The sequence below is a fragment of the Gopherus flavomarginatus genome, chromosome 1, assembly GCF_025201925.1.
Source record: "Gopherus flavomarginatus isolate rGopFla2 chromosome 1, rGopFla2.mat.asm, whole genome shotgun sequence".
Classification (NCBI taxonomy): Eukaryota; Metazoa; Chordata; order Testudines; family Testudinidae; genus Gopherus; species Gopherus flavomarginatus.
In genome coordinates this window covers 208435343-208459409 of record NC_066617.1, presented here as the reverse complement: position 1 = coordinate 208459409, position 24067 = coordinate 208435343, and the positions used below count along the sequence as shown (strand labels likewise).

At 45.7% G+C, this 24067-nt stretch overlaps 1 protein-coding gene across 2 annotated transcripts in view; it reads right to left on the bottom strand.

The window, feature by feature from the left end:
• Window positions 1-16653: 16653 nt before the first annotated feature.
• LOC127039552 (interferon-induced GTP-binding protein Mx1-like) overlaps window positions 16654-24067 on the bottom strand; it is a 28364-nt gene continuing 20950 nt past the window's right edge. Inside the window, exons 9-14 of one of the 2 annotated variants that reach the window (XM_050933292.1) lie at window positions 23370-23492; window positions 21883-22027; window positions 20814-20972; window positions 19904-19980; window positions 17477-17701; window positions 16654-16954 (exon numbers count right to left, since the gene is read on the bottom strand). In XM_050933292.1, coding sequence (XP_050789249.1) covers window positions 16724-16954; window positions 17477-17701; window positions 19904-19980; window positions 20814-20972; window positions 21883-22027; window positions 23370-23492 — 960 coding nt within the window. In that variant the 3' untranslated portion in view covers window positions 16654-16723. The remainder of the gene's footprint in view (window positions 16955-17476; window positions 17702-19903; window positions 19981-20813; window positions 20973-21882; window positions 22028-23369; window positions 23493-24067) is intronic. The other variant, XM_050933302.1, reaches the window with a different exon arrangement.

The following is a 24067-nucleotide window of genomic DNA, read 5'->3' as shown; positions in this document are numbered from 1 at the left end:
GATTCAATAGTAATATGCAATAGTAATAACTACAGAGAAAATCAAAACCATATTGTTATTGCTTGGGCCAGATCTCTGCTGGAACCAGCTGGTATAATTGTTTTCAAACCAATGGATCTGGGTTGGTTTGTACCAGCTGAGGTTCTGACCCCTTATTTGTACTGCATCACTGTGTTGAATTAGTTCAAAAAAAATGCCAATTATTTTTAATGAGAGATTTTGAAACATTTTAACATTTTCCCAAATTCCCCTCAAAAATGCCTTTTTAACAATGATCAGGTCTCAAAAAATGATTTTCAAACGTTTTTCTTTTTCATTTAAAAAAATCAGAACATTTTGACCAAAGTTAAAAAAAATTGTTCCCCCCCCAACATTATAGTTGAAAAAACATTTTTTCATCAATAAAATGTTTTGATGGAAAAAATTGTGAGCAGCTCTAGCAGTGTGATAGAGGGTATGAGCAGAATGCTTCTGTCCCACGGGTGTCCTATTTAAAGCCAAGATCCTGCAAATACTCACTCTCACATTTAAATTTACTTGGGTGAGTTGGGAGTTTAGCATGTGTGTGTCTACAGCAGGGGTGGGCAAACTTTTTAGGCCAAGGGCCACATCTGGGTGGGGAAATTGTATGCAGGGCCAGGGCAGGGGATTGGGGTGTGGGAGGAGGTGCAGTATGCAGGAAGGGGCTCAGGGCAAGGGATTGGGGCAGAGGATGGGTGCAGGGCATATGAGGGGGCTCAGGGAAGGGGGTTGGGGTGCACAGGGGTGCAAGGTGCAGCAGGGAGCTCAGGGCAGGGGGTTGGGGTGCAGGAGGAGTGTGAGCTGCACACAGGGGGCGTAGGCAGGGAGTTGGAGGGTGAGGTGCAGAAGGGGTTCAGGCTCTGGCCCGGTGCCACTTAACTCAAGCGGCTCTGGGATAGCAGCAGTGTGCACCGGGGCCAGGGCAGGTTCTCTGCCTGCCCCGTCCCTGGCTCCGCGCCGCTCCCAGAAGCACTGTGGCCCCTAGGGGACAGGGGGTGCAGAGGGCTCTGAGTGCGCTGGCCTTGCCGTGCCTCCAGGTACCTCCCCTGAAGCTCCTGTTGGCCGCGGTTCCCCATTCCTGGCCAATGGGAGCTGTGGGAGGCGGTGCCTGGAGGCAAGAGCAACACACGAAGCCCTCTGCTCCTGACCTGGGGGCCGCAGGTACGTGGTACCAGTGGCGCCACGGGCCAGATCCAAAGCCCTGAGGGGCCGGATCCAGCCCGCGGCAGTAGTTTTCCTACCCCTGGTCTACAGGAATGGGGCCTAAATGGACAGTTGGCAAACAGAGGTAAGAAGCACAAACCAACACTCCACTCTCCAGCCTTTTTTTTTGTAGAGACTTTCCATTAGCCTGTGGATTTAGAGAAAAGACATTTCATTTTTCAAAAAGGCAAATCCGGCCAACTGGTGGCTGGCTCTTTACAAGTGGGACACTCCCTTTGCTTAAAAGTGTCCCGTGAAAGAACAAAAAAGGGGTTGTGGCCTTTTTGCTGCATTGTATTGTGAAAAGGAGAATTGTAAGTTTACTCTTTTTTTCTTTTCCTGTTTAGTTTTAATGTGGTAAAAATTCAGGTCTTGTCTCCCCTCTTTGTCCTGGAAGAATGTCTGGAGAAATAGGAGGTTCCTGATCTCACAGTTACTAGACTGACAGAGAGGCAGTTATTTTTTTCTTTAATGCAGTTGGTTTAAAAATGGAGGGGATATTTGTTTTATTAAAACCCTACTTAAGTGAGATGCTTGAAAAAAGAATAAGAAGAAAAAATTCTTTAGTGGAAGTATTATAACCCTCGTCCCTTTAATTAATGGCTGATCCAGACTTCCGGCTCTTCTAAAACAAGCTTATAGCAAATGGGGAAGACTAGACTTGACATTAGTCACAGTTCTAATGCATAAAAGGGGCAGCAGGAAAAACAAAACAACAGACTTTAAAAAAAAAAACAAAAACAAGCCCCCCCAACCATTATGGGTTTCTTTATACTTCATGAACAAGAAAAAAATGGTATATGTCCAATTTTGTTTTTAAAGTCACCTTAAACCAACACTTTGCAGGCCTTCAGTCCTGGCCCTGAGGCAGCTGAGCAAGACTGGATAGAAATCAGTCCTAAAATGCTCCTGAAAACCCCTGTTGGTTAGTGGAGACATCTTATCCAAGGAAAAATTACATGGTTGAAATAGAGACAATATTTGGAAATGAGAAAAACAAACAAAAAAAAGAGCAATTTTTTGAAAAAATTGTCATTTTTTTAACTAGCTATAGAGCTGGATGATTTTTTTTTCAAATTTTGTGAAAAAATTATATTTTCCAAAAGTATTCCACAATTCTCTCCTCTTTTTTTCCCACTCTCTTTTTGTTGTTGTTCATAGGATGTCCAGTAATAAAGTCACACATATTATTTTGCTCCAGAGCAACCTGCACCCCATTCATCAATATAATGGTGGATTAATTTTTCCCTTGCTTTCATGTATTTATCTTCCAATGTGTCATTAATCCATTTCTAAATATACATTAAATTTTACCCATTGATTTTGTTAGTAATGAAAATTATGCATTAATTTGCACAATTATTTTAATATGTGAACCTGACTAGAATCCTGCTCACTTTTCCATAGCTGTCTTGGAGCTGTGGTGCTAAAAGTAATAGCCAAAACTTACTTAGTCACTAAATCAAGCAACCATTGACACTAAATGCATAGGGGGCCTGACTGTTTAGTAAGAAGGTGCCATTTTCACACACCGCCTTTCTCAAACTCATGAAAAATGGCACAGACTTCTGCCTGCAATATTATTGTGATTTCCTCAGAATTACTGGCTCTAAACCCCATTCTCTTTGTTATATTTTAATTCCATGCAGCTTCCCACAGGAATGAAAATTTGAGCGGACACAGTGCTCACAGCACTGAAAACAATTAGATGGTTATCCAGGCTATTAGGCCGATTTCCTGTAACAACTCCAGCCTTCTCAACACACAAACACTTAAAAATGCATCACACTTCAGCAATTTAAAACTTTGGCTCCCAAATACATCCTTATAAAGAGGAAATAATCGTATTTATTTTGTAACCTGTATCCATATGCTGGTAGAGATACCGATCATTTTATAGGGAGAAAACCTGTGCCCAAAAGCTCATTTATTCTTCTCTCTTATTTCAGATATCCTTATAGTGTCTACCAGCCTACCCACATTTAGCTATGAAAAGAGATGAATTAAAGATACAAACAAACTTTTAAATAGTTACTGAAAAAAGGAGAAAAATTCCTACCTGCCTTGTACTCAGCCCAACAGGAAACTACTGTATAACCCAATATAGACTTCTTTTCTTGATCAGAAGCTCCACCCAAGATACCAGACATAAAAGAGAAGAAATGAAACTAACTCAAAAGCATTCCATTAGCATGATTATGAATTGATTTAGCAATGCAATACAATTTCTTTTGTCACTGACTCCACACAGATTCTCAGACAAAATCAGGGGAAATGAAACTAAGCTGAAAGAGTTCCTTTAGTATCACCTTAAATTGGCTTCACAACGAAATGCATCATCCGTCTCTCCTATGCCTTATGTCAGGCTGTGAGATCTTTCAACAGACAAGTGATTCAAGTTTCTAGAATCGCTGTTGCATTTACTCTCACATGCATTCAGATATGGTTATTGCAACTTATATTTATAGAAGGTTGCATTAAGATCAATAACTACAAGGTGGCAGCATCTAGTGCAGGGGATCCAAAACTTTACAGTAGTATGTACTGCCTTGCAGTCTCGCCACCACCAAGAATTCAAAAATAACGAATCAAGTCCCCCAAAATCAAAAGATTGGCTTAAAAATCTTGAGATTTTAAAAAATAATAAATGTTGGGTTGTTTTTTGTTTGTTTGTTTGTTTGTTTTTGCCTTTGGGGTTTTTGAGCCTTTAGATTTCATGCATACAAGCTTTTCTTTGCAACCATAAGGACTAGAAACCAACTCTAAATGAATCAGAGACACCTGACTCCAGGAGCTGGGGCTCTGAGAAAAACAACAAATATCATGGAGACTCAGGGCTTGGCTACACTGGAGAGTTGCAGCGCTGGTGGTGGCTTTACAGTGCTGCAACTCACTCACCATCCACACTTGCAAGGCACATACAGCGCTGTATCTCCCTGGCTACAGTGCTGGTTGTACTCCACCTCGACCTGGGGAATAACAACTATAGCGCAGCGCTGCTCCGCCAGTGTGGCCACCAAAAGCGCTGTTATTGGTCTCCGGAGGTATTCCAAAATGCCTGTTCAGCCACTCTGCTCATCAGTTCAAACTCTACTGCCCTGGCCTCAGGTGCAGGGCCACCCAGAGGTGGGGGCAAGAGGGGCAATTTGCCCCAGGCCCCGGGCTCCGCAGAGGCCCCTACCAGAGTTTTTCGGGGCCCCTGGAGCAGGGTCCTTCACTCGCTCTGGGAGGCCTGGAAAACTCTTGCGGGGCCGGGCCCCGGAGCTTCTTCCGCTCCCGGTCTTTGCCGGCGGGGGGGTCCTTCCGCTCCGGGGCAGAAGGACCCCCCACCAGCGAATTACCGCTGAAGCGGGACTTGCTGCCGAAGTGGAACCCGGTCTTCGGTGGTAATTCAGTGGCAGGGGGCCCTTCCGTTCCGGGACCCGCCGCCAAAAGGCCCCGAAGACCCACAGCGGGGGCCCCCAGCCACCAAATTACCACCGAAGAGTGGGCTGCATTTCAGCGGCGGGTCCTGCTTCGGCGGTAATTTGCCGGCTGGGGGCCCCCGCCGTGGGTCTTAGGGGCACTTCGGCAGCAGGCCCGGAACGGAAGAACTAGCTCTAGACATTTCGCCGTGCGGGGGACGCCCTGACACTTGCCGGTCCTGCGGCTCCGGAGGACCTCCCGCAGGCTTGGCTGCAGAGGGCCCGCTGGTCCAGCGGCTCCAGTGGACCTCCCGCAGATGTGCCTGCAGATGCTCCACCGGAGCCACGGGACCAGCGGACCCTCTGCAGGCACGCCTGTGGGAGGTCCACAGGAGCCGCCTGCCGCCGACTGCCCCAGGCCTCCAGAATCCTCTGGGTGGCCCTGCTCAGGTGACCAAGTGTCAGACCCGCCCTTTAAATGCCCCGGGAATTTTAAAAATCCCTTTCCTGTTTGCTCAGCCAGGTGTGGAGTGCAATCAGTGAATCTTTCCAGATGGCCATGCCTCCACGTGCCAAATGAGCTACAGCATGGAGCAATGATGAGTTGCTGGATCTCATCAGTGTTTGGGGGGAGGAAGCTGTGCAGTCACAGCTGTGCTCCAGCCATAGGAATTACGATACCTATGGGCAGATATCAAAGGCCATGCTGGAAAGGGGCCATGACCGGGACATGCTGCAGTGCAGGGTTAAAGTGAAGGAGCTGAGGAGTGCCTACTGCAAAGCCCGTGAGGGAAACTACCACTCCGGCGCTGTCCCTACGACCTGCTGTTTTTACAAAGAGCTGGATGCGATACTTGGGGGTGACGCCACCTCCACTTCAAGTACCACCATGGACACTTCAGAGCAGGGGAGAGGAGGAGGAGGAGGAAAGCGAGAGTGAGGGTACTGGGGTGGGGAGAGACACCCCAGAGTCCCAGGAGGCATGCAGCCAGGAGCTCTTCTCAAGCCAGGAGGAAGGTAGCCAGATGCAGCAGCTGGTACTTGGTGGAGGACAAACAGAGGAGCGGGCTCTCGGTAAGCAACTTTTATTTTCAGGATTGACATTTTTTGGGAGAGGGGGAAGGTTTATGGCTGCATGCATGCATGCCTAGATGCGGAACAGCACATTGATGTGGTCTATCACGTCGCGGTAATCGGCCTTGGTAATCTTGTCAAAAGTTTCAGCCAGAGAGTGGGCAATGTGCTTGCGCAGGTTTCTTGGGAGAGCCACTGTGGTCCTTGTCGCAGTCAGGCTAACACGTCCGCGCCACTGTGCCGCGAGGGGTGGGGGAACCATTGCGAGACACAGGCAAGCTGCATAGGGGCCAGGGCGGAATCCGCATTGCAGTAGAAGGCCCTCCCGTGCTTCCCAGGTGACCTGCAGCAGCAAGATATCTTTCAGGATAAATTCCTGTGGAAAATGTTGGGATAGCGTTCAGTGTAGGTGCCCCCTGCAGCTGTTTGCTTTCCCCAATGCACAGAAACCCCGAGGACAGTACAGACTTGAAATAATCAGTCCCCCTTACTCACCATTTTGGACTCCTGTGGGTTATGTGCGCTCTCTTTGGGATGGGAAAATTATGCTATTGTGAACACTGTTACCCTCCTTAACTGCGGGGGAATAACTGTCTGGTATAAACAATGCTGCCTCTGTTAAGTGTTGCATTTTTACCTTTACAGATGCAACCTTGAGATCTCGGCTGCCCGTGTTAACGGCTGAGAGACTACAAAACCTCCCGAAGAAGCCGCGAAAAAGCAAAGACGACATGCTGCAAGCAGTTATGCAGCACTCTGTCACAGAGAATCAAAAAGTGCAGGACTGGAGGGAAAGGGAAAGCAGGATCCGCCAGAGAAATGCAGCAGATAGGAAGAAAAGCACAAAGCAGCTGATAAGCATCCTGGAGCGCCAAGCAAACTCTATCCAGGCACTCGTAGCCATGCAGGCGGAGCACTACCGCACCTGCCCCGCCCCGGCCGCCCTTGTCCCAGAGCTCTTTCCCTTGTGTCCCCATGTCAGCTCAAAACCCCCTTCCCCAGCATCCAGGTTCTTACCATCACCCACCAGCTGCCTCCAACACCTGTACGTTCACCAAGCAGCCCTGAGAACTACGACCCTTACCCTCTGCACTCAATCCCCCCTCACCATGCAGTATAGCCATCCTGAAGTGCAGCAGTCATTGCACAGCACTCCAGACAGGACATATTCAAATCTGTGACTGTACAGTTCTCCACCCCACCCCCCCTGGCCTTTTAGGTTCCCAAAAACTTGTGTGTCTGTCAATAAAGTTATTTTCTTTTCAATAAATGAATTCTTGACTTTGAAAAGAGTCTTTATTATTGCAGAAAGTCAAAGATACCTTAGCCCAGGAAAGAAACAGGCACTGCAAATCAGCTTAGCAAACACAGATTCCTACTAACATTGTAACCCCTGCACTTCACTCTCGTGCAAGGCACCAAACATTACTGTTGGTTTTCAGCCTCAAATTCCTTCCTCAAGGCATCCCTAATCCTTGCAGCCCTGTGCTGGGCCTCTCTAGTAGCCCTGCTCTCTGGCTGTGCAAATTCAGCATCCAGGCGTTGAACCTCGGAGGTCTATGCTTGACTGAATCTTTCACCATTCCCTTCACAAATATTATGGAGAATACAGCATGCGAATATAACCGTGGGGATGCTGCTTTCCCCCAAGTCCAGCTTCCCATACAGAGATCACCAGTGCCCTTTTAAATGGCCAAAAGCACACTCCACAGTCATTCTGCACCGGCTCAGCCTGTAGGTGAACCAGTCCTTGCTGCTGTCAAGGCTCCCTGTGTACGGTTTCATGAGCCACGGCATTAACGGGTAAGTGGGGTCTCCAAGGATCACAATGGGCATTTCGACGTCCCCTACAGTGATCTTCTGGTCTGGGAAAACAACTGCTTGCATGCACCTTTCCGGGCCAGCCTGTGTAAATGTCAATGAAACGCCCATGGTGATCCACAAGCGCCTGGAGATCCATGGAGAAATACCCCTTCTTGTTAACGTACACAGATGCTAGGTGGGGTGGTGCCAGAATAGGAATATGCGTCTCATCTATCGCCCCTCCACAGTTAGGGAAACCCACTTGGGCAAAGCCATCCACAATATCCTGCATGTTTCCCAGAGTCACAGTTCTTCTTAGCAGGATGCGATTAATGGCCCTGCAAACTTGCATCAACATGATTCCAAAGGTCAACTTTCCCAACTCCAAACTGGTTCCCGACCAATCGGTAGCTGTCTGGAGTTGCCAGCTTCTAGATTGCAATAGTCACTCACTTCTCCACCTGCAGGGCAGCTCTCAATCTTGTGTCCTTATGCCGCAGGGTGGGGGCGCGCTCAGCACACAGTCCCATGAAAGTGGCTTTTCTCATCCGAAAGTTCTGCAGCCACTGCTCGTCATCCCAGACTTCCATGACGATGTGATCCCACCACTCAGTGCTTGTTTCCCGAGCCCAAAAGCAGCGTTCCACGGTGCTGAGCATGTCCGTGAATGCCACAAGCAATTTCGTGTCGTACGCATTATGCTACTCACTATCATCGTTTGACTCCTCATTATCACTTTGGATCTTAAGGAATAGCTTAACTGCCACACATGATGTGCTGGCGAGACTCATCAGCATACTCCTCATCAGTTTGGGCTCCATTTCCCACAGAAATCACGCTGTACAGAAACCGTTGAACGTGGACGGAAAACCAGGGATTGCTGGGATGTGAAGCAATGCATCACGGGGCATTGGGACGGGAAGCAGAATGACAGGCCCCCTCCACCCCCTTCCCACAATCCACAGTGCCAGAATGGGAAGAGGTGCTCTGTGGGATAGCTGCCCACAATGCACCACTCCCAACACCACTGCAAATGCTGCAAATGTGGCCACACTACAGCGCTGGTAGCTGTCAGTGTGGCCACACTGCAGCGCTTTCCCTACACAGCTGTACAAAGACAGCTTTAACTCCCAGCACTGCACACCTGCAAGTGTAGCCAAACTCATATGGTGTAAAAGTCTCTTACTTTGTAAGTGTTAGAGTAAGGCTGTAGTAAGGATAAGACATGGACAACAATCCAAAGCAAAATGAATCCACACCCAAAATCAAATTCTGATCCATTAAAAAAAAAAATCAGTTTTAATGCCCCCCCCTGCACATTCAAAAATCAGTGTCCTCAACAATCCTAGTCAATCTTCCCAAACACAGACCTGGTCTACACTACGCGTTTAAACCGATTTTAGCAGCGTTAAATTGATTTAACGCTGTACCCTTCCACACTACGAGGCCCTTTATATCGATATAAAGGGCTCTTTAAATTGGTTTCTGTACTCCTCCCCAACGAGAGGAGTAGCGCTAAAATTGGTATTACCATATCGGATTAGGGTTAGTGTGGCCGCAAATCAACGGTATTGGCCTCCGGGCGGTATCCCACAGTGCACCATTGTGACTGCTCTGGACAGCAATCTGAACTTGGATGCACTGGCCAGGTATACAGGAAAAGCCCTGCGAACTTTTGAATTTCATTTCCTGTTTGGCCAGCGTGGAGCTCTGATCAGCACAGGTGACCACGCAGAGCTCATCAGCACAGGCAGCAATGCAGTCTCCTGAGAATAGAAAAAGAGCTCCAGCATGGACTGCACGGGAGGTACTGGATCTGATCGCTGTATGGGGAGAGGATTCAGTGCTAACAGAACTCCATTCCAAAAGACTAAATGAAAAAATATTTGAAAAAATTTCCAAGGCTATGATGGAAAAAGGCCACACCAGGGACTCAGTGCAGTGCAGAGTGAAAGTTAAGGAGCTCGGACAAGCCTACCAGAAAACCAAAGCAGCAAATGGAAAGCCTGGGTCAGGTCTGAAAACATGCCGCTTCTACGCTGAGCTGCATGCAATTTTAGGAGGCTGTGCCACAACTACCCCACCCCTGTCCATGGATTCCGAGGTGGGGGTTGTAATTTCAACCTTGGCTGAGGATTGAGCGGAGGGGGAAGATGAGGAGGAGGAGGAGGAGGAGGAAGAGGAGGACGAGCTTGCAGAGAGCACACAGCACTCCGTTAGCCCCAACAGCCAGGAGCCTTTTCTCACCCAGATGGAATTACCCTCTCAGCCCTCCCAAGCCACTAGCCCAGACAGTGAAGCCATGGAAGCGACCTCTGGTGAGTGTACCTTTGTAAATATAAAACATGGTTTAAAAGCAAGCGTTTTTTAATGATTGATTTGCCATGAAGGCTTGGGATGCATTCGCGGCCAGTAAAGTTACTGGAAAAGTTTGTTAACATGTCTGGGGATGGAGCAGAAATCCTCCAGGGACATCTCCATGAAGCGCTTCTGGAGGTACTCCAAAAGCCTTTGCAGAAGGTTTCTGGGCAAGGCAGCCTTGTTCCATCCACCATGGTTGGACACACTTTACCACGCCATGCATGTAGCAAGTAATTGGGTATCATTGCATGACAAAGCCTAGCTGCGTATGGTCCCAGTGATTGCTGGCATTCAAGAAACATCCGTTCTTTATCTCGCTCTGTTATCCTCAGCAGAGTGATATCGTTCATGGTAACCTGGTTGAAATTCAGGAATTTAATTAAGGGGACAGAGCTGGACATTTTCCTCCTGGGCTGTTGCTTAAAAGAAATCCTTCCTTGCACGTAGCCAAGCAGGGTGAGGGGAGGAAGGATAGCGCTGAGCTTTTTTGCTTTTGGCTAGCAGGAATCTTCCCAGCTACCGGCCACGTGGTGTGGTGGGGGGGGCGAAGGGGGATGATTAGCAGTGATCTTCCATGATACCAGCCATGCAGTGGGGGGAGGGGTAAAGCAATCATCCTAGAGAATTGGATGGAGGGGGTTGGCTTCTGCTGCTGCATGTTAACAGGAAAGAAGCATCAGAGGGCACTGTGTATCTGAAGGCTGGAGAAGCTGGAAGACAATGGCTTATACCATGGCCACATGCAAGCTGAATTCTGATGCCCGGGCCTGCGTCTGTGAGATCTGTAACACCAGAGCCGCCAGCACTCAATATTAAGATGCAAAATGTGACCTTGTAGTGAAATCACATGTGCTATGTAAGGTGAATAGTGTTGTTCACTGTGAAAGAGTATAACCGTTGTTCTGTAAAATGTATCTTTTTAAATACTTCTCTCCTTTTTTTCCCTCCCTCACACAGCTGCACATTTTTCAAGCCTCCCTACTCCATCCCGAAGGCTATCTCAGATAAGGTGGAGGAAAAAGAAGATGCGAGACGAAATGTTCTTGGAAATCATGAAAGTAACCCGCAATGAAAGAGCTCATCTGAATGAGTGGAAGGATGTGGTATCAAATTACAGGAAAGATGCCAGTGAACGTGAGGACAGGAGGGACGCTCGAGATGAGAGGTGGCGGCAGGAAGATCAGAGGTGGCGGGATGCAACGCTGGAGCTGCTGCGTGATCAAACTGATATCCTCCGACGTCTGGTGGATCTTCAGGAAGAGCAGCAGGGTCACAGAGTGCCGCTGCAGCCCCTCTGTAACCATCCTCACCACGTTCCATATCTTCCTCACCCAGACATGTAAGAACGCGTGGGGGAAGGCTTCGTGCACCTGCCCACTCCACCCCCTTGGACAGTCCAACCAAAAGGCTGTCATTACATTGAAATGTGTTTAATGACCTTTTCCTTCCATCCTATCCTCCTCCCAAACCACACCTGGGATACCTTGTCAGTTCTCTGCCTCTTTTTATAATTATTTTTTTAATAATGAATACATGATTTTTAAACGATAGTGACTTTATTTCCTTAAGCAAGCTGTAATCGAATGGGGAGAGTGGGTTGCTTACAGGGAAGGAGTCAATAAAGGGGGGGGTTCATGAAGGGGAAACAAACACAGCAGTCACACCGTACCCTGGCCCATGATGAAACTCATTTTCAAAGCTTCTCTGATGCGCACTGCTTCCTGCTGTGCTCTTCTAATCGCCCTGGTGTCTGGCTGCATGTAATCAGCAGCCAGGTGATTTGCCTCAGCCTCCCACCCCGCCATAAAGGTCTCCCCCTTACTCTCACACAGATTGTGGAGCGCACAGCAAGCAGCAATAACACAGGGGACATTGATTTGGCTGAGGTCTGAGCAAGTCAGTAATGTGTGCCAGCGAGCCTTTAAATGGCCAAATGCACATTCTACCACCGTCCTGCACTTGCTCAGCCTGTAAATGAACAGCTCCTGACCACTGTCCAGGCTGCCTGTGTATGGCTTCATGAGCCATGACATCAAGGGGTAGGCTGGGTCCCCCAGGATAACGACAGGCATTTCAACATCCCCAACTGTTATTTTCTGGTCTGGGAAGTAATTCCTTTGCTGCAGCAGTTTAAACAGAGCAGTGCCACTGCAGCCCCTGTGTAACCACACACCATGTTCCATGTCTTCCTCACCCAGACGTGTAAGAATGCGTCGGGGAAGGCTTTGTGCACCTGCCCACTCCACCCCCGTGGATAGCCCAACCAAAAGGCTGTCATTACATTGAAATGTTTTTAGTAGCCTTTTCCTTCCCTCCTATCCTCTCCCAAACCACACCCGGGATACCTTGTCATTTCTCTCCCTCCTTTTATAATGACTTTTTAATAAAGAACACATGATTTTTAAACGATAGTGACTATTTCCTTAAGCAAGCTGTAATAGAAGGGGGAGGGTGGGTTGCTTACAGGGAATGAGTCAATCAAGGCGGGGGAGTTCATCAAGGGGAAACAAACACAACAGTTACACCGTACCCTGGCCCGTGATGAAACTCGTTTTCAAAGCTTCTCTGATGCGCGCCGCTTCCTGATGTGCTCTTTTAATCGCCCTGGTGTCTGGCTGTGCGTAATCAGCGGCCAGGTGATTTGCCTCAGCCACCCACCCCGCCATAAAGGTCTCCCCCTTACTCTCACACAGATTGTGGAGCACACAGCAAGCAGCAATAACAAAGGGGACATTGGTTTCGCTGAGGTCTGAGCGAGTCAATAATGCGCCAGCGAGCCTTTAAACGGCCAAATGCACATTCTACCATCATTCTGCACTTGCTCAGCCTGTAGTTGAACAGCTCCTGACCACTGTCCAGGCTGCCTGTGTATGGCTTCATGAGCCATGGCATCAAGGGGTAGGCTGGGTCCCCCAGGATAACGACAGGCATTTCAACATCCCCAACTGTTATTTTCTGGTCTGGGAAGTAATTCCCTTGCTGCAGCCATTTAAACAGAGTAATGTTCCTGAAGACGCAAGCGTCATGAACCCTTCCTGGCCATCTGACGTGGATGTTTGTGAAACGTCCCTTGTGATCCCCCAGTGCTTGCAGCACCATTGAAAAGTACCCCTTGCGGTTTAAGTACTGGGTGCCCTGGTGCTCCGGTGCCAAGATAGGGATATGGGTTCCATCTATCGCCCCCCCCACAGTTAGGGAATCCCATTGCAGCAAAGCCATTCACTATGACCTGCATGTTTCTCAGAGTCACAACCTTTTGTAGCAGCAGCTTAATGATTGCTTTGGCTACTTGCATCACAGCAGCCCCCACAGTAGATTTTCCCATGCCAAATTGATTCCTGACTGACCAGTAGCTGTCTGGCGTTGCAAGCTTCCAGAGGGCTATTGCCACTTGCTTCTCAGCTGTGAGGGCTGCTCTCATTTTGGTATTAGGGTGTTTCAGGGCAGGGGAAAGCAAGTCACAAAGTTCCATGAAAGTGCCCTTACACATGCGAAAGTTTCGCAGCCACTGCAAATTATCCCACCAGTCTGTGCTTGTTTTCCGGGCCCAAAATCGGTGTTCAATAGCTAGAACCTGCCCCATTACCAGCAGGATCTCCAAAGCGCAGGGGCCCGTGGTTTGAGACAATTCTGTGTCCAAGTTCTCATCACTCTCGTCGCCGCACTGCTGTAGCCGCCGCCTCCTCCTCGCCTGGCTTTGCAGGTCACGGTTCAGCACAGACTGCACGAGAATGCATGAGGTGTTTACAACGTCCACGATTGCTGTATTGATCTGAACAGGGTCCATGCTTGCCATGATATGGCATCTGCACAGTTCACCCAGGAAAAAAGGCGCGAAATGGTTGTCTGCTGCTTCCAGGGAGGGAGGAGTGAGGCTGTACCCAGAACCACCCGCAACAATGATTTTTGCCCCATCAGGCACTGGGATCTCAACCCAGAATTCCAAGGGGTGGAGGAGACTGCGGGAACTATGGGATAGCTACAGGATAGCTACCCACAGTGCAACGCTCCAGAAATCGATGCTAGCCTCGGACCATGGACGCACACCGCTGAATTAATGTGCCTAGTGTGGCCGCGTGCACTCGACTTTATATAATCTGTTTTACAAAACCGGTTTATGTAAAATCGGAATAATCCCATAGCGTAGACGTACCCTTAGCGGCAGTCACGAGCCAAACGAGGCCAGACTGCAAATTTGGGGCCAGATAGTAGGAACGACTTAGATTACACCAAAGAATGCTGCTCCAGATGACCTACCATCCTCCGAGATGGCGAAGAAGTGTGGCAGTTAGTGGTGTCTATATCGCTACGCTGGCAAGTTTATGAAGCCAGGCATGATCATGGGGGGCATTTTGGAGACAAGGGCACTCGAGGTGCTGAGAAGAAACTATTACTGGACCACTATGGGTAGCGAAGTACAATCAGGGATCCATCAGTGCAAACAGTGTGCCCAAGCCAAGGATGTGTTTCCTCCCCCCGAGCCCTTTTAACCTGTACTAATGTGACTGTCCCAATGGAGGTCCTAACAATGGACTACACGCAGCTAGAGAGATCTTCAGAGGGAGTATGAGAACATAATGATTCTCATGGACATGTTTACCCAATTCAATGTCACTGTTCCAACTAGAAACCATACAGTGTGGACAACGGCCGAAGTCCTCATGAAACACTGGTTTGCGGATAGGGGAGGAATTTTGAGTTAGAGGTGATGTCTGAATTGTGCAAACTGTACAGCATAGGCAAAAGCTGAACACCACCTTATCATATGCAAGAAAATGCTCAGTGTGAAAGGTTTAACTGGACACTGCATGACATGCTAAATCCACTCCCACCCAGAAAAGAAGCGAACCTGGCAAGAAAATCTCCCTGAGCTGCTGTTGACCTAGAACAGCCATTTCCATTCATCAACGGGTTATGCTCCTTTTTATCTCATGTTCGGGAGACATCCCAGGTTGCCATTAGATATTCTGGACAGAGAGGGCCCTGAAGAAGAAGACGTGACCAGTTTGGATGTCTGGGTCAAAGGACACCATGACAGGCTGAAGACAACCTGTAAATTTGTTCTCAGTGCAGCTAAAGACGTGGCCCAAAGTAGGAAAAGGACTTATAATCACAAGTCCAGTGGGGCTCTCATCAAGCCAGATAACTGTACTAGTTTGTAACCATAGACCCTGAGGGCATAATAAAATAAAGGACAAGTGGAAGTCGAAATCGCCACATTGTAATCGCGCACAACAATCCCAAGCTGCCAGTTTACACTATCCGGCCTGAATGCTTAGTTTCTTCTCATGCAAAGAAGGCTTTTGGAAGATGAAGAGTTTTGCAACATGTTCTGACCATTGCTGATTTGGAAATATTCTGATTTCTTCTGTGGGATCACTGTCAAGGACTCTCTACCCAAAACATCTTGACCTCAGTAGTTTTACCCTGGGAATCAATAGTTCCAATGTCCCTAGTAGGTGCAGATGTCTCTGTGTATCATGCATGGAAAGGCTATCTAAAGACATCTCACATTAACATGATGCCTTAGAGAAGCATGTTGCACTCGAGGATGCAATATTATAGAATAAGGCAATGTGCTGAAGAGAGTCAGACATTTCATCTTGCTTATGTAAAAGAGTTTTCATTAAAATCCCCAGCTGACTTCCAAAATATATTGTATGCTTCTAGAATAAATTGAAGAATGGATGGAGTTGTGAAATACCATGCAAGACAAAAACACACATACTGCTACTTTCAACTATTTATTTACCAACTCAGAATAATTCTTCACTGAATGGGAGTCTCCACTGAGTCCTCAGAGCAAAAATACACACACAGTACCAACCTACACTCACATATGTCACTCAGATCAAATTCCAGAGGACACTATGCAATATATAGGAATAAAGCATAGGAATATGCTTTAAACAACATATCGCATCATTATCAAAGCATTATTTAAAGCAGCATATGTTATAAACCTTGGCAAAAGCACTAGCTGGAAGCATCACAAGGAGGCAAAAGCACTAACCACAAACCTAAACTCCCCTATTGGTAGTTCCCTCCCTTATAGAAAGGTGGGAGAAGGGTCTCTCTCCCAGCATGGTAAGAAAAACTCTTCTCCTCATGAGAGAGAATTTTGTATTAAGGCCTAGAACAGGAGTTCCATGTGCTCCCGGTTCCCGGTGGAGTAAGTCAGCTCTGCAGAATCTTCTCCCTCCCTTCAGAAATGTACAGGGCTTAAGCAAAACTAACTACTGCAGTAAATTAGGCTGTTGTCCCTCTCCATTACTGGAAAAATCCCTTTGAAGAGGGGTTCTAGACTAGAGGCAGCAGACATGTGAGGAGAAAGGCTATCAGGGGATCATGGGAGCTGGGCAGCAGTGAAGCTAGAAAGTGCCTCTGCATGGGTGTCTCAGATATTGTGGGATGGGAATGGAATACGAGTCTGGCACAGACAGAGGAGTTCTGGCAGGAAATCGAGACTTTATTTCCTTGCCCCAGTTGTAAGAACTGGGTCAGGGATCCAGGATGGCCAGTGTTACAAGGGAACTCTCCCCTGAAGACAGGAAAATCCACAAGGAACTCCACACACTGAAATCTGAAAGGTACCCCTCTACCCTATGCAGGCTATTCCCAATTAGAAGTGAATGAGTCACAAAACAGGATTTTCAAAAACAGGAGCCTAAAGTTAGGCACCAAAATCCATATTTAGACATGTAATAAGTGGCCTGATTTTCAAAAGTCCTGAGTACCCAACACTTCCCACTGAATATTTAGGTCTCACACTAAATATTCACTGAATATTTAGGTCTCTAACTAACTCACACAAGAGAAATAAAGAAAAAAAAGTGCTGTTGCTTAGCACATCTGCTTTAACCTGGGAACTTTGCTAAGCGTTGTCGAGCTTGTGTCAGACGTTTAATTCTTTCTTTCAAATTTTTCCTTTCAGTGGCAGCATCTTTCTTCTCAAGAAGAAGAATGCTGAATCGATTTTTATCTTGCAAAAGTTGCAACATTGCATTCTGTAACTTTTCAGTGTAGTCCTGGAGGACGTAGGACTGAATAATCAAAGGAATTTGAGTGGAGAGACGATTGCCTGCACCCTAAGAGAAAAGAAGATTATCAATAGGATGATATATCAATAGTCAAGGAGGTATGAGGGAAATACAGTAAATAGGATTCTACAATTTTACAAGTGGTCATTCCACTTAGAGGCTTTCTAGCTATTAGGCTGAGAATATAAAAGTATAGTTAATTAACTCCCTTTCATGGTGAGGTTATGGCGTCTCAATGTTACAACACTCCTAGCAATAGGGCACACTATTACACCTGGCAGCAAGTGGTTATTTTATAGCTTACTGCAAATCGTGAACAGTAATGGGAACAAGTGCCCAAAAGCAATGACTACAACTAGGGATATTTGAACATTTGTTGTCCATAAAGATCTTTTGCGTCCAGTACTGTTAATCCAGTATTTACTCGAAGCACTACTATTTTCTTTTTAAAAAATGCTATGAGTAAAGGCATCACCTCTCTCCTCAAATTTCAGCTGTCCATTTCCCCCCAGGTAATTATGTTCTACAAAGTAGGACCGATGGGGGGAAATACACAGACAAGAAACTCACCTTGAAATAGGCATTCAAATGGTAAGCCATTTCATCAATGGAATACTGTTTTTGAGATGCAATAGACTGAGTATGATTAAAAGCAAAAGGAGTTCTTCTAATTTCCTGTAAATCCTCACAGTAAAGACTGTCCTGACAGTAAACGATGCGTTCCATTTTGAACTGATTGGCAATTACAGTTTCAGCTTCTTCCTCTTGTTTTTGTTTTATGTCTTCAATTCTAGTCTGTGATTTAAAAATAGAAGAAGAATCAATAGAGCAGACCCAATACCACCCAACAATTTATAAAACGACTCATGACTCTTAAGCATCCATCCAAATGTATCTACTTCCCCAAAAGAAGCAACACTCATCACTGACCTCAGTCTGTAGAGGCAAAGGGTCCCATCATGACAACGGTGTTATTAGACTCACTAAATCATCAACCGCTGCTCAAAAACAGCTGTAGAGCACTTTCCACTCTAAGCATAGATCCAGAAACAACCTACATTGTAGCTCTGATTGTCAAGGCAGACATGAGATACCAAGCTGACTCAATACAGCTTTCCTCTGCATAGACCTCAAAGCCACCCAGAACAACAAGCCTCAGTGATTTCATTCGCAAGCTGCACAAAGCTGTAGTCAGATTGGCTGGAATGCAGAGGGGCAATAGACTAATCTGAACCCCCCCACCAGCAGTGGCTCCACGCATCAGCGCTCCACGTGTGTGCCTGAGGTGGCAACTCACAGAGGGCGCCTTGCTGGTCCCTGCAAGGGCAGCTGTCAGGCTGCTTTTGGCGGCTTGCCTGTGGAAGGTCCCCAGGCCCGTGGATTCGGCAGCGGGTACGTTGAAGCTGCAGGACTGGCAGACCTCCCACAGGCAAGCTGCCAAATCCACGGGACCCGGGACCTCGCACAGGCAAGCCGCAGGGAGATTCACACTTTTGAAGTCAGTTTAATTCTTTGCATCTGTACCACCACCCTGAGCCTTTCAGACCGCAGATGGAGTGTACTGGTAAAGCAGCAGCTGCCCCCTCCACCCAAGTCTGTGTGACACCTTCAGAGTCAGGTATCTCCTCCATGATTAAATTATGCATCAGTTTATTGAGCAAATTAACCTATCTACTAACAAACAATCTTGCATTAAAGGAAACTAAATGAAAGTCAAGGTCTCTGCTAATTGTGCTCTGTATACCTGAGGCAAGACCTCACAGGACAGACTAACTGCCAGCCTACATGTGAAGGTTGCTGTCAAAGGGAGAACTGGTGGGACAATCAGGGAACTAAAGTCTTACAGTCTATGCACCTGGTGGGACTTCATGAGTTTAACCATGATTCTGGTCTCAGCATAACTCTGGAGTAACTCTATGGACGCCTGTGAAGTTACACTTGTGTAAAACCAGTTAAGTGAGATCAGAATCAGGCCCCACGCCATTAAGCTCATAGCACTATTGTTCAGCACCCTTACTTTTATAGCTCTATTGCTTCACTATGTAATTTTACACCATTCACTGAATACAGTGGTAGACATTTTACCAGTTAGTGGGAAGTTATACAGCTAGACAATAGATTGAACAAAGAGTAAAGATAGTTCTAAGCACATGCCATTAATGATGATTTAGGAATAAGATACCATAAATCAGTGGCTCAATCTTTTCAGACTACTGTGCCTCTTTCAAGAGTCTGATTTGTCTTATGTACCCCCAAGTTTCACCTCATTTAAAAACTATTTGCTTACAAAATCAGACACGTATAGATATACTCGTGTACTCTGACACTTTATATATATATATATATATATATATATATATATATATATATATATATATATATATATATATATAAGTGTCAGAGTACACTAGTACTGAAAAATTGCTCTCTCATTTTTACCATACAATTATAAAATCAGCTAGAATATAAATATTGTGCTTATCTTTAAGAACATAAGAATGGCCATATTGGGTCAGACAAAAGGTCCATCTAACCCAGTATCCTGTCTTCCAACAGTGGCCAGTGCCAGGTGCCCCAGAGGGAATGAACAGAACAGGCAATCAACAAGTGTTTCATCCCCTGTTGTCCATTCCAAGCTTCTGGCAAACAGAAGGTAGGGACACCATCCCTGCCCATCCTGGCTAATAGCCATTGATGGACTATCCTCCATGAACTTACCTAGTTTTTTTTTGAACCCGGTTCTAGTCTTGGCCTTCACAACAACCTCTGGCAAAGAGTTCTACAGGTTGACAGTGCATTGTGTGAAGAGTATTTCAGTGTATATAGAGCAGTATAAACAAGTCATTGTCTGTATGACATTTTAGTTTTTCTGACTTTGCTAGTGCTTTTTATGTAACCTGTTGTAAAAGTAGGCAAATATCTAGATGAGCTGATGTACCCCCAGGAAGACCTCTGCATACCCCTGGATGAGAACCACTGACATAAATAGCCCCTTACCTTAGCTTCTCTGAAAAGATAGAAAAAGTTCTCAAAGTGTCGCATGGCAATTTCAGTAAAAGTTTCTTGTACAAGCTCTAAAAAGAGAGGGAGGAATAACTGTAATTTCATGTCACCAGCATAAATATAAGAACTGTATGAGTCATTAACAAATTGGGTTCAGCTGTAGCTTAAATAATGTTTTAATTTGAAAGCTTCTTGGTTTGTGTATTTCTGTTATGTGTGGGTAGTGGTTTTGTGATGTGCATTATTGTGTGTTCTAGGCAGTTATAAATGTTTTCACTTGCAAATAAGTTGAATAAAAAATTTTAAACTTAAAGTTTATAATTAAGTAATTTCAGTTCATTCTCCTTTGAGGCCCCAGTCTAGCAAAACTCTGTAAACACATTCTTATCTTTAAATACTTGAGTAGTTCAATCCATTTTGGGATTGGAGCCTGGGTATGGAAGACCTGTAGCACTGCCACTAAAATCATACTGAGTCCAGAGGTCCTGTGGAGATTGTAATGGCACTTGCACAAAACAGAGTAAAATGAATTTGACACTTCCACCAAAATGATCTCTATCATACTTCCACCATTTGTAGCAATATATTGCTACTTCAAATCTGATACAATTTTAGAGATAACTTTCTAATCTCCTACTTACATTTAAAAATATGATTTGGTATTTATGGTCTCAGTGAAAACATTTGCATTTAAATATTTGATCAGAAGCAGTACGTGAAGGACTGAATATTTCAATATTTTACCAGTTAGCTACACTCCACAAGTTGTAATTACCATTATTCTGATTTCAGGCCCAAAACTCATCTGCTATATGCTTGCTATATGAATTAAAGCTAAGTGGTTATAAAAGCAGCTAGGTGAATATGGTCAAAGTTTATGGCAAACTCAGTGAATGAAACTCACCAGTCACTGTCTTCAGTATCATGATAGCTGGTGATTTCAGCAGCACAATTTGTTGTTTCACAATGGCCTCAAATGTCTTGTAATTGACAAATCCTGGGAGCTCTCTTCCACGATAGTGATTTTCAAAGCCCCACACTTCTTCTTTCATAATTTCTTTTACTACAGCAGTTAAAACAGCACCGTTATTTCTAATAATTCCAGATGTGTTTGTTTTTATACTAAAATCTATGTGAAAAGGCCTGGATTTAATAAGGGTTCAAAACTATTTCTTAGTTCTCATGTGTATTTGGATGCAGAACAGCTACAGCACAACTCAGGTTAGCTTAAGGAATAAGACTGTAGATATAAAGGTTTGAAGCATGTAGTGCTGTAGATATTTGAGGGGGCAGAGTTAAAGTCACGGCAGGAAGGATCTCTGAATTGTTTGAGTTGTGTGTAACAGGCTGAGTTATCAAAGGGGCCTAAGGCACTTGGGTATCTGTCTCCATTTGACCATTTTGAAAACACAGCTTATCTCAAATTTAACATTACAATAATGTTGTTGTTTAGCATGCAGAGAGCTTGACAATCACTTTTAGCGTAATTGACAGGCTGTGTTACCTTTAGCAAGCTGCAGGGCCGTCCTTACCCAGACGCAAAGTAGGCAGCCACGTAGGCACCACGAAATTTGGGGCACCACATTTCCTGGTGCCCTGCACAGCTGTGTACTGCTCCGCCCCTGCCCTGCCTATTGCAACCCCTTCCCTGCTCCACTGCTTCCCCACCCTTGCCCCACCTCTTCCTGCCCTGCTCTGCCCCAGCCCCACCCCCACCCACTCCCCTGAGGAGTGCAGGCAGGACTGGGCCTGCACTCACTGGCGGCGGGAAGTGCAGTGGCCCGGCCCCAGCCGCACTGCTGGTGAGTACTGGAGGGTGGTTCCCTCTGTCCCTGAGGCCAGCCCTGCCCCACCCATGGAGGCCTGCTCTCCCACCCTGCGGGGAGGCTGTGTAGGGCCCCAGAATAGCTAGGGATGGCCCTGCTGTCAGCACAGAACAACTTTCAGGCCAAATGCCAACGTTTGGTGCTTACCTTTCAGTGTACTGTTATTAACGTGGGCTTCCCATTCATTAAAGAACTTGCGAACTTTTGTGAATAGTCTTTGTTTTGGTTTATCAGTTACAATTTCTTCTCCTTGCACTGAATTCATGATGTTCTGGTTAAAGAGTTTGAGTTTCTGTAAAGAGAAACAGGAAATTGCCAGTTAAACAAAACTCAGGGGGCTAAATTCAGACCCTGAGCTGTTTGCAATGATATATAACTCAAACTTTGCAGCAGAGAGGGGAAATGCGTGAGCAAATGTTACACACTGCTCCCTGCAAAACTATGGAATTCACACTCTGCAGGTTGTATCTCCAGCTGTGGAAGTGACATTCTGAGATGCAGTCTGAGCTCATAGGCTGTGTATTTCAGCACAGTAGTGCTCAGACTACATGGCCTGTGAACTGCTGCTGGTCTGAGGACATTGAGGTTCAGTGTTTAGAGTAAAGACTCAGGAGGAGACCTAGGGTTCTATTCCCAGCTCTGCCACTGACTTGCTGTGTGGTCTTGCGCAGGTCACTTCATTTCTCAGGGTCTGTTTCCCTCTCATCCTTTGTTTGTCATGTCTATTTAGGTTGCAAGCTTTTCTGGGAAGCAAATATCTTTTAGTCTGTGTATGTACAGTGCTTAGCCTAATGAGGTCTTGATCTCAATATGGACTGTTCTAGATGCTCCGGTAATACAAATGAACAACAACAATCCTCCTGGTTTCCAGCAGCTAAATTTCATCAAAAGAAACTAAAAATATATTGAATACTTCCCTAATATTGTTTTTCCATGTAAGAAATTGCTGTAGCAGAATGCTGTTATTCTGAATGTGAGTAGAGGTGATGCACAAGGCAGTCTCTGTATTAAAATATGGCCACTCCAGATTTAAAGTTTGAGAGGCTATTTTAGCACACATCCCCGATCCCTACTCACTGCATACTGCTGGGATTGTTTGAGTAGTGGCTGTGAAGGGGTAGTATAGGATTACCTGGGCTGGTTAGAATACAGGTGGAAAACAAAGTTGCTTTTAAAAATCACTGGAATTTTGTGCAAAATATCATGGTCTTGTAAATATGGACTAGGACTACTTATTCTTGATTTCTATTACACCTTTGCCTAACACAGCATCTTCTATTACCAGCGACTTTCAGTGCATTGATATAGTTAATGCAACCAAATGTAATTCACCCATTGTATTATCAAAGCTGACATTGATAAAACAGGACCAATCTTATTTTTAATCTGGTTTATTTTATTGGTGAGTATATAGTCTGGATTTATGAAGATCAGGAATTGAGAGTAATGCTCATGGCTTAGTTCTCCTATGTTAAGAAAAGTGCATATGGATGTGTCTGTAGTTAATGATTTCATGAAGCAACACACTGAGTACGCAGCCTAGAAGAAGAGACCAACCTGCGATATCCACACAATTCCAATGCTAACCAATGGTTTTTATTCAAATGAGTTATCAGATCCATCTTTATACTCACATCTACTAGGAAGAGCATCTGCTCTTCTTCTGATTCTGGCACACCTTGGCCATATTTTTGTAGCTTGTTGTTTGCCACCTGGAGTTTGTCCTTTATCTGATTTTCTAAAGTTGGAAGTGATTTCTGTGGGGGAAAAATAATAGAATCATAGAAATGGAGGGCTGGAAGGGACTTTGCGAAGCCATTAAGTCCAGCCCTCTGTGCTGAGGTAGGACCAAGTAAACCTAGACCAACCCTGACCAGTGTTTGTTTAACCTGTTGTTAAAAACCTCCAGTGATAGTAATTCCACAACCTCCATTAGAAACCTCTTCCAGAACTTGACTATTATTATAATTAGAAAGTTTTTCCTAATATCTAATCTAAATCTCCGTGGCAGCAGACTGAGCCCATTGCTTCTTGTCCTACCTACATTGGACATGGAGAACAACTGATAACCGTCCTTAACAGATTTGATCAGAGTCGCCCAGAGGATTCAGGGGGCCTGAGGCAAAGCAATTTCAGGGGCTCCTTCCATAAAAAAAAATTGCAATACTATACAATACTATATTCTCATGTATAGTATAGTATAGTATACGATACATGAGACTATAGTATTGTATAGTATTGTAATTTTTTGCAATACAAAATACAAAAATACAATTTGTGTTTGCGGGGCCTGGCACAAATTGCCCCACTTGCTCCCTGCCATGGGCGGCCC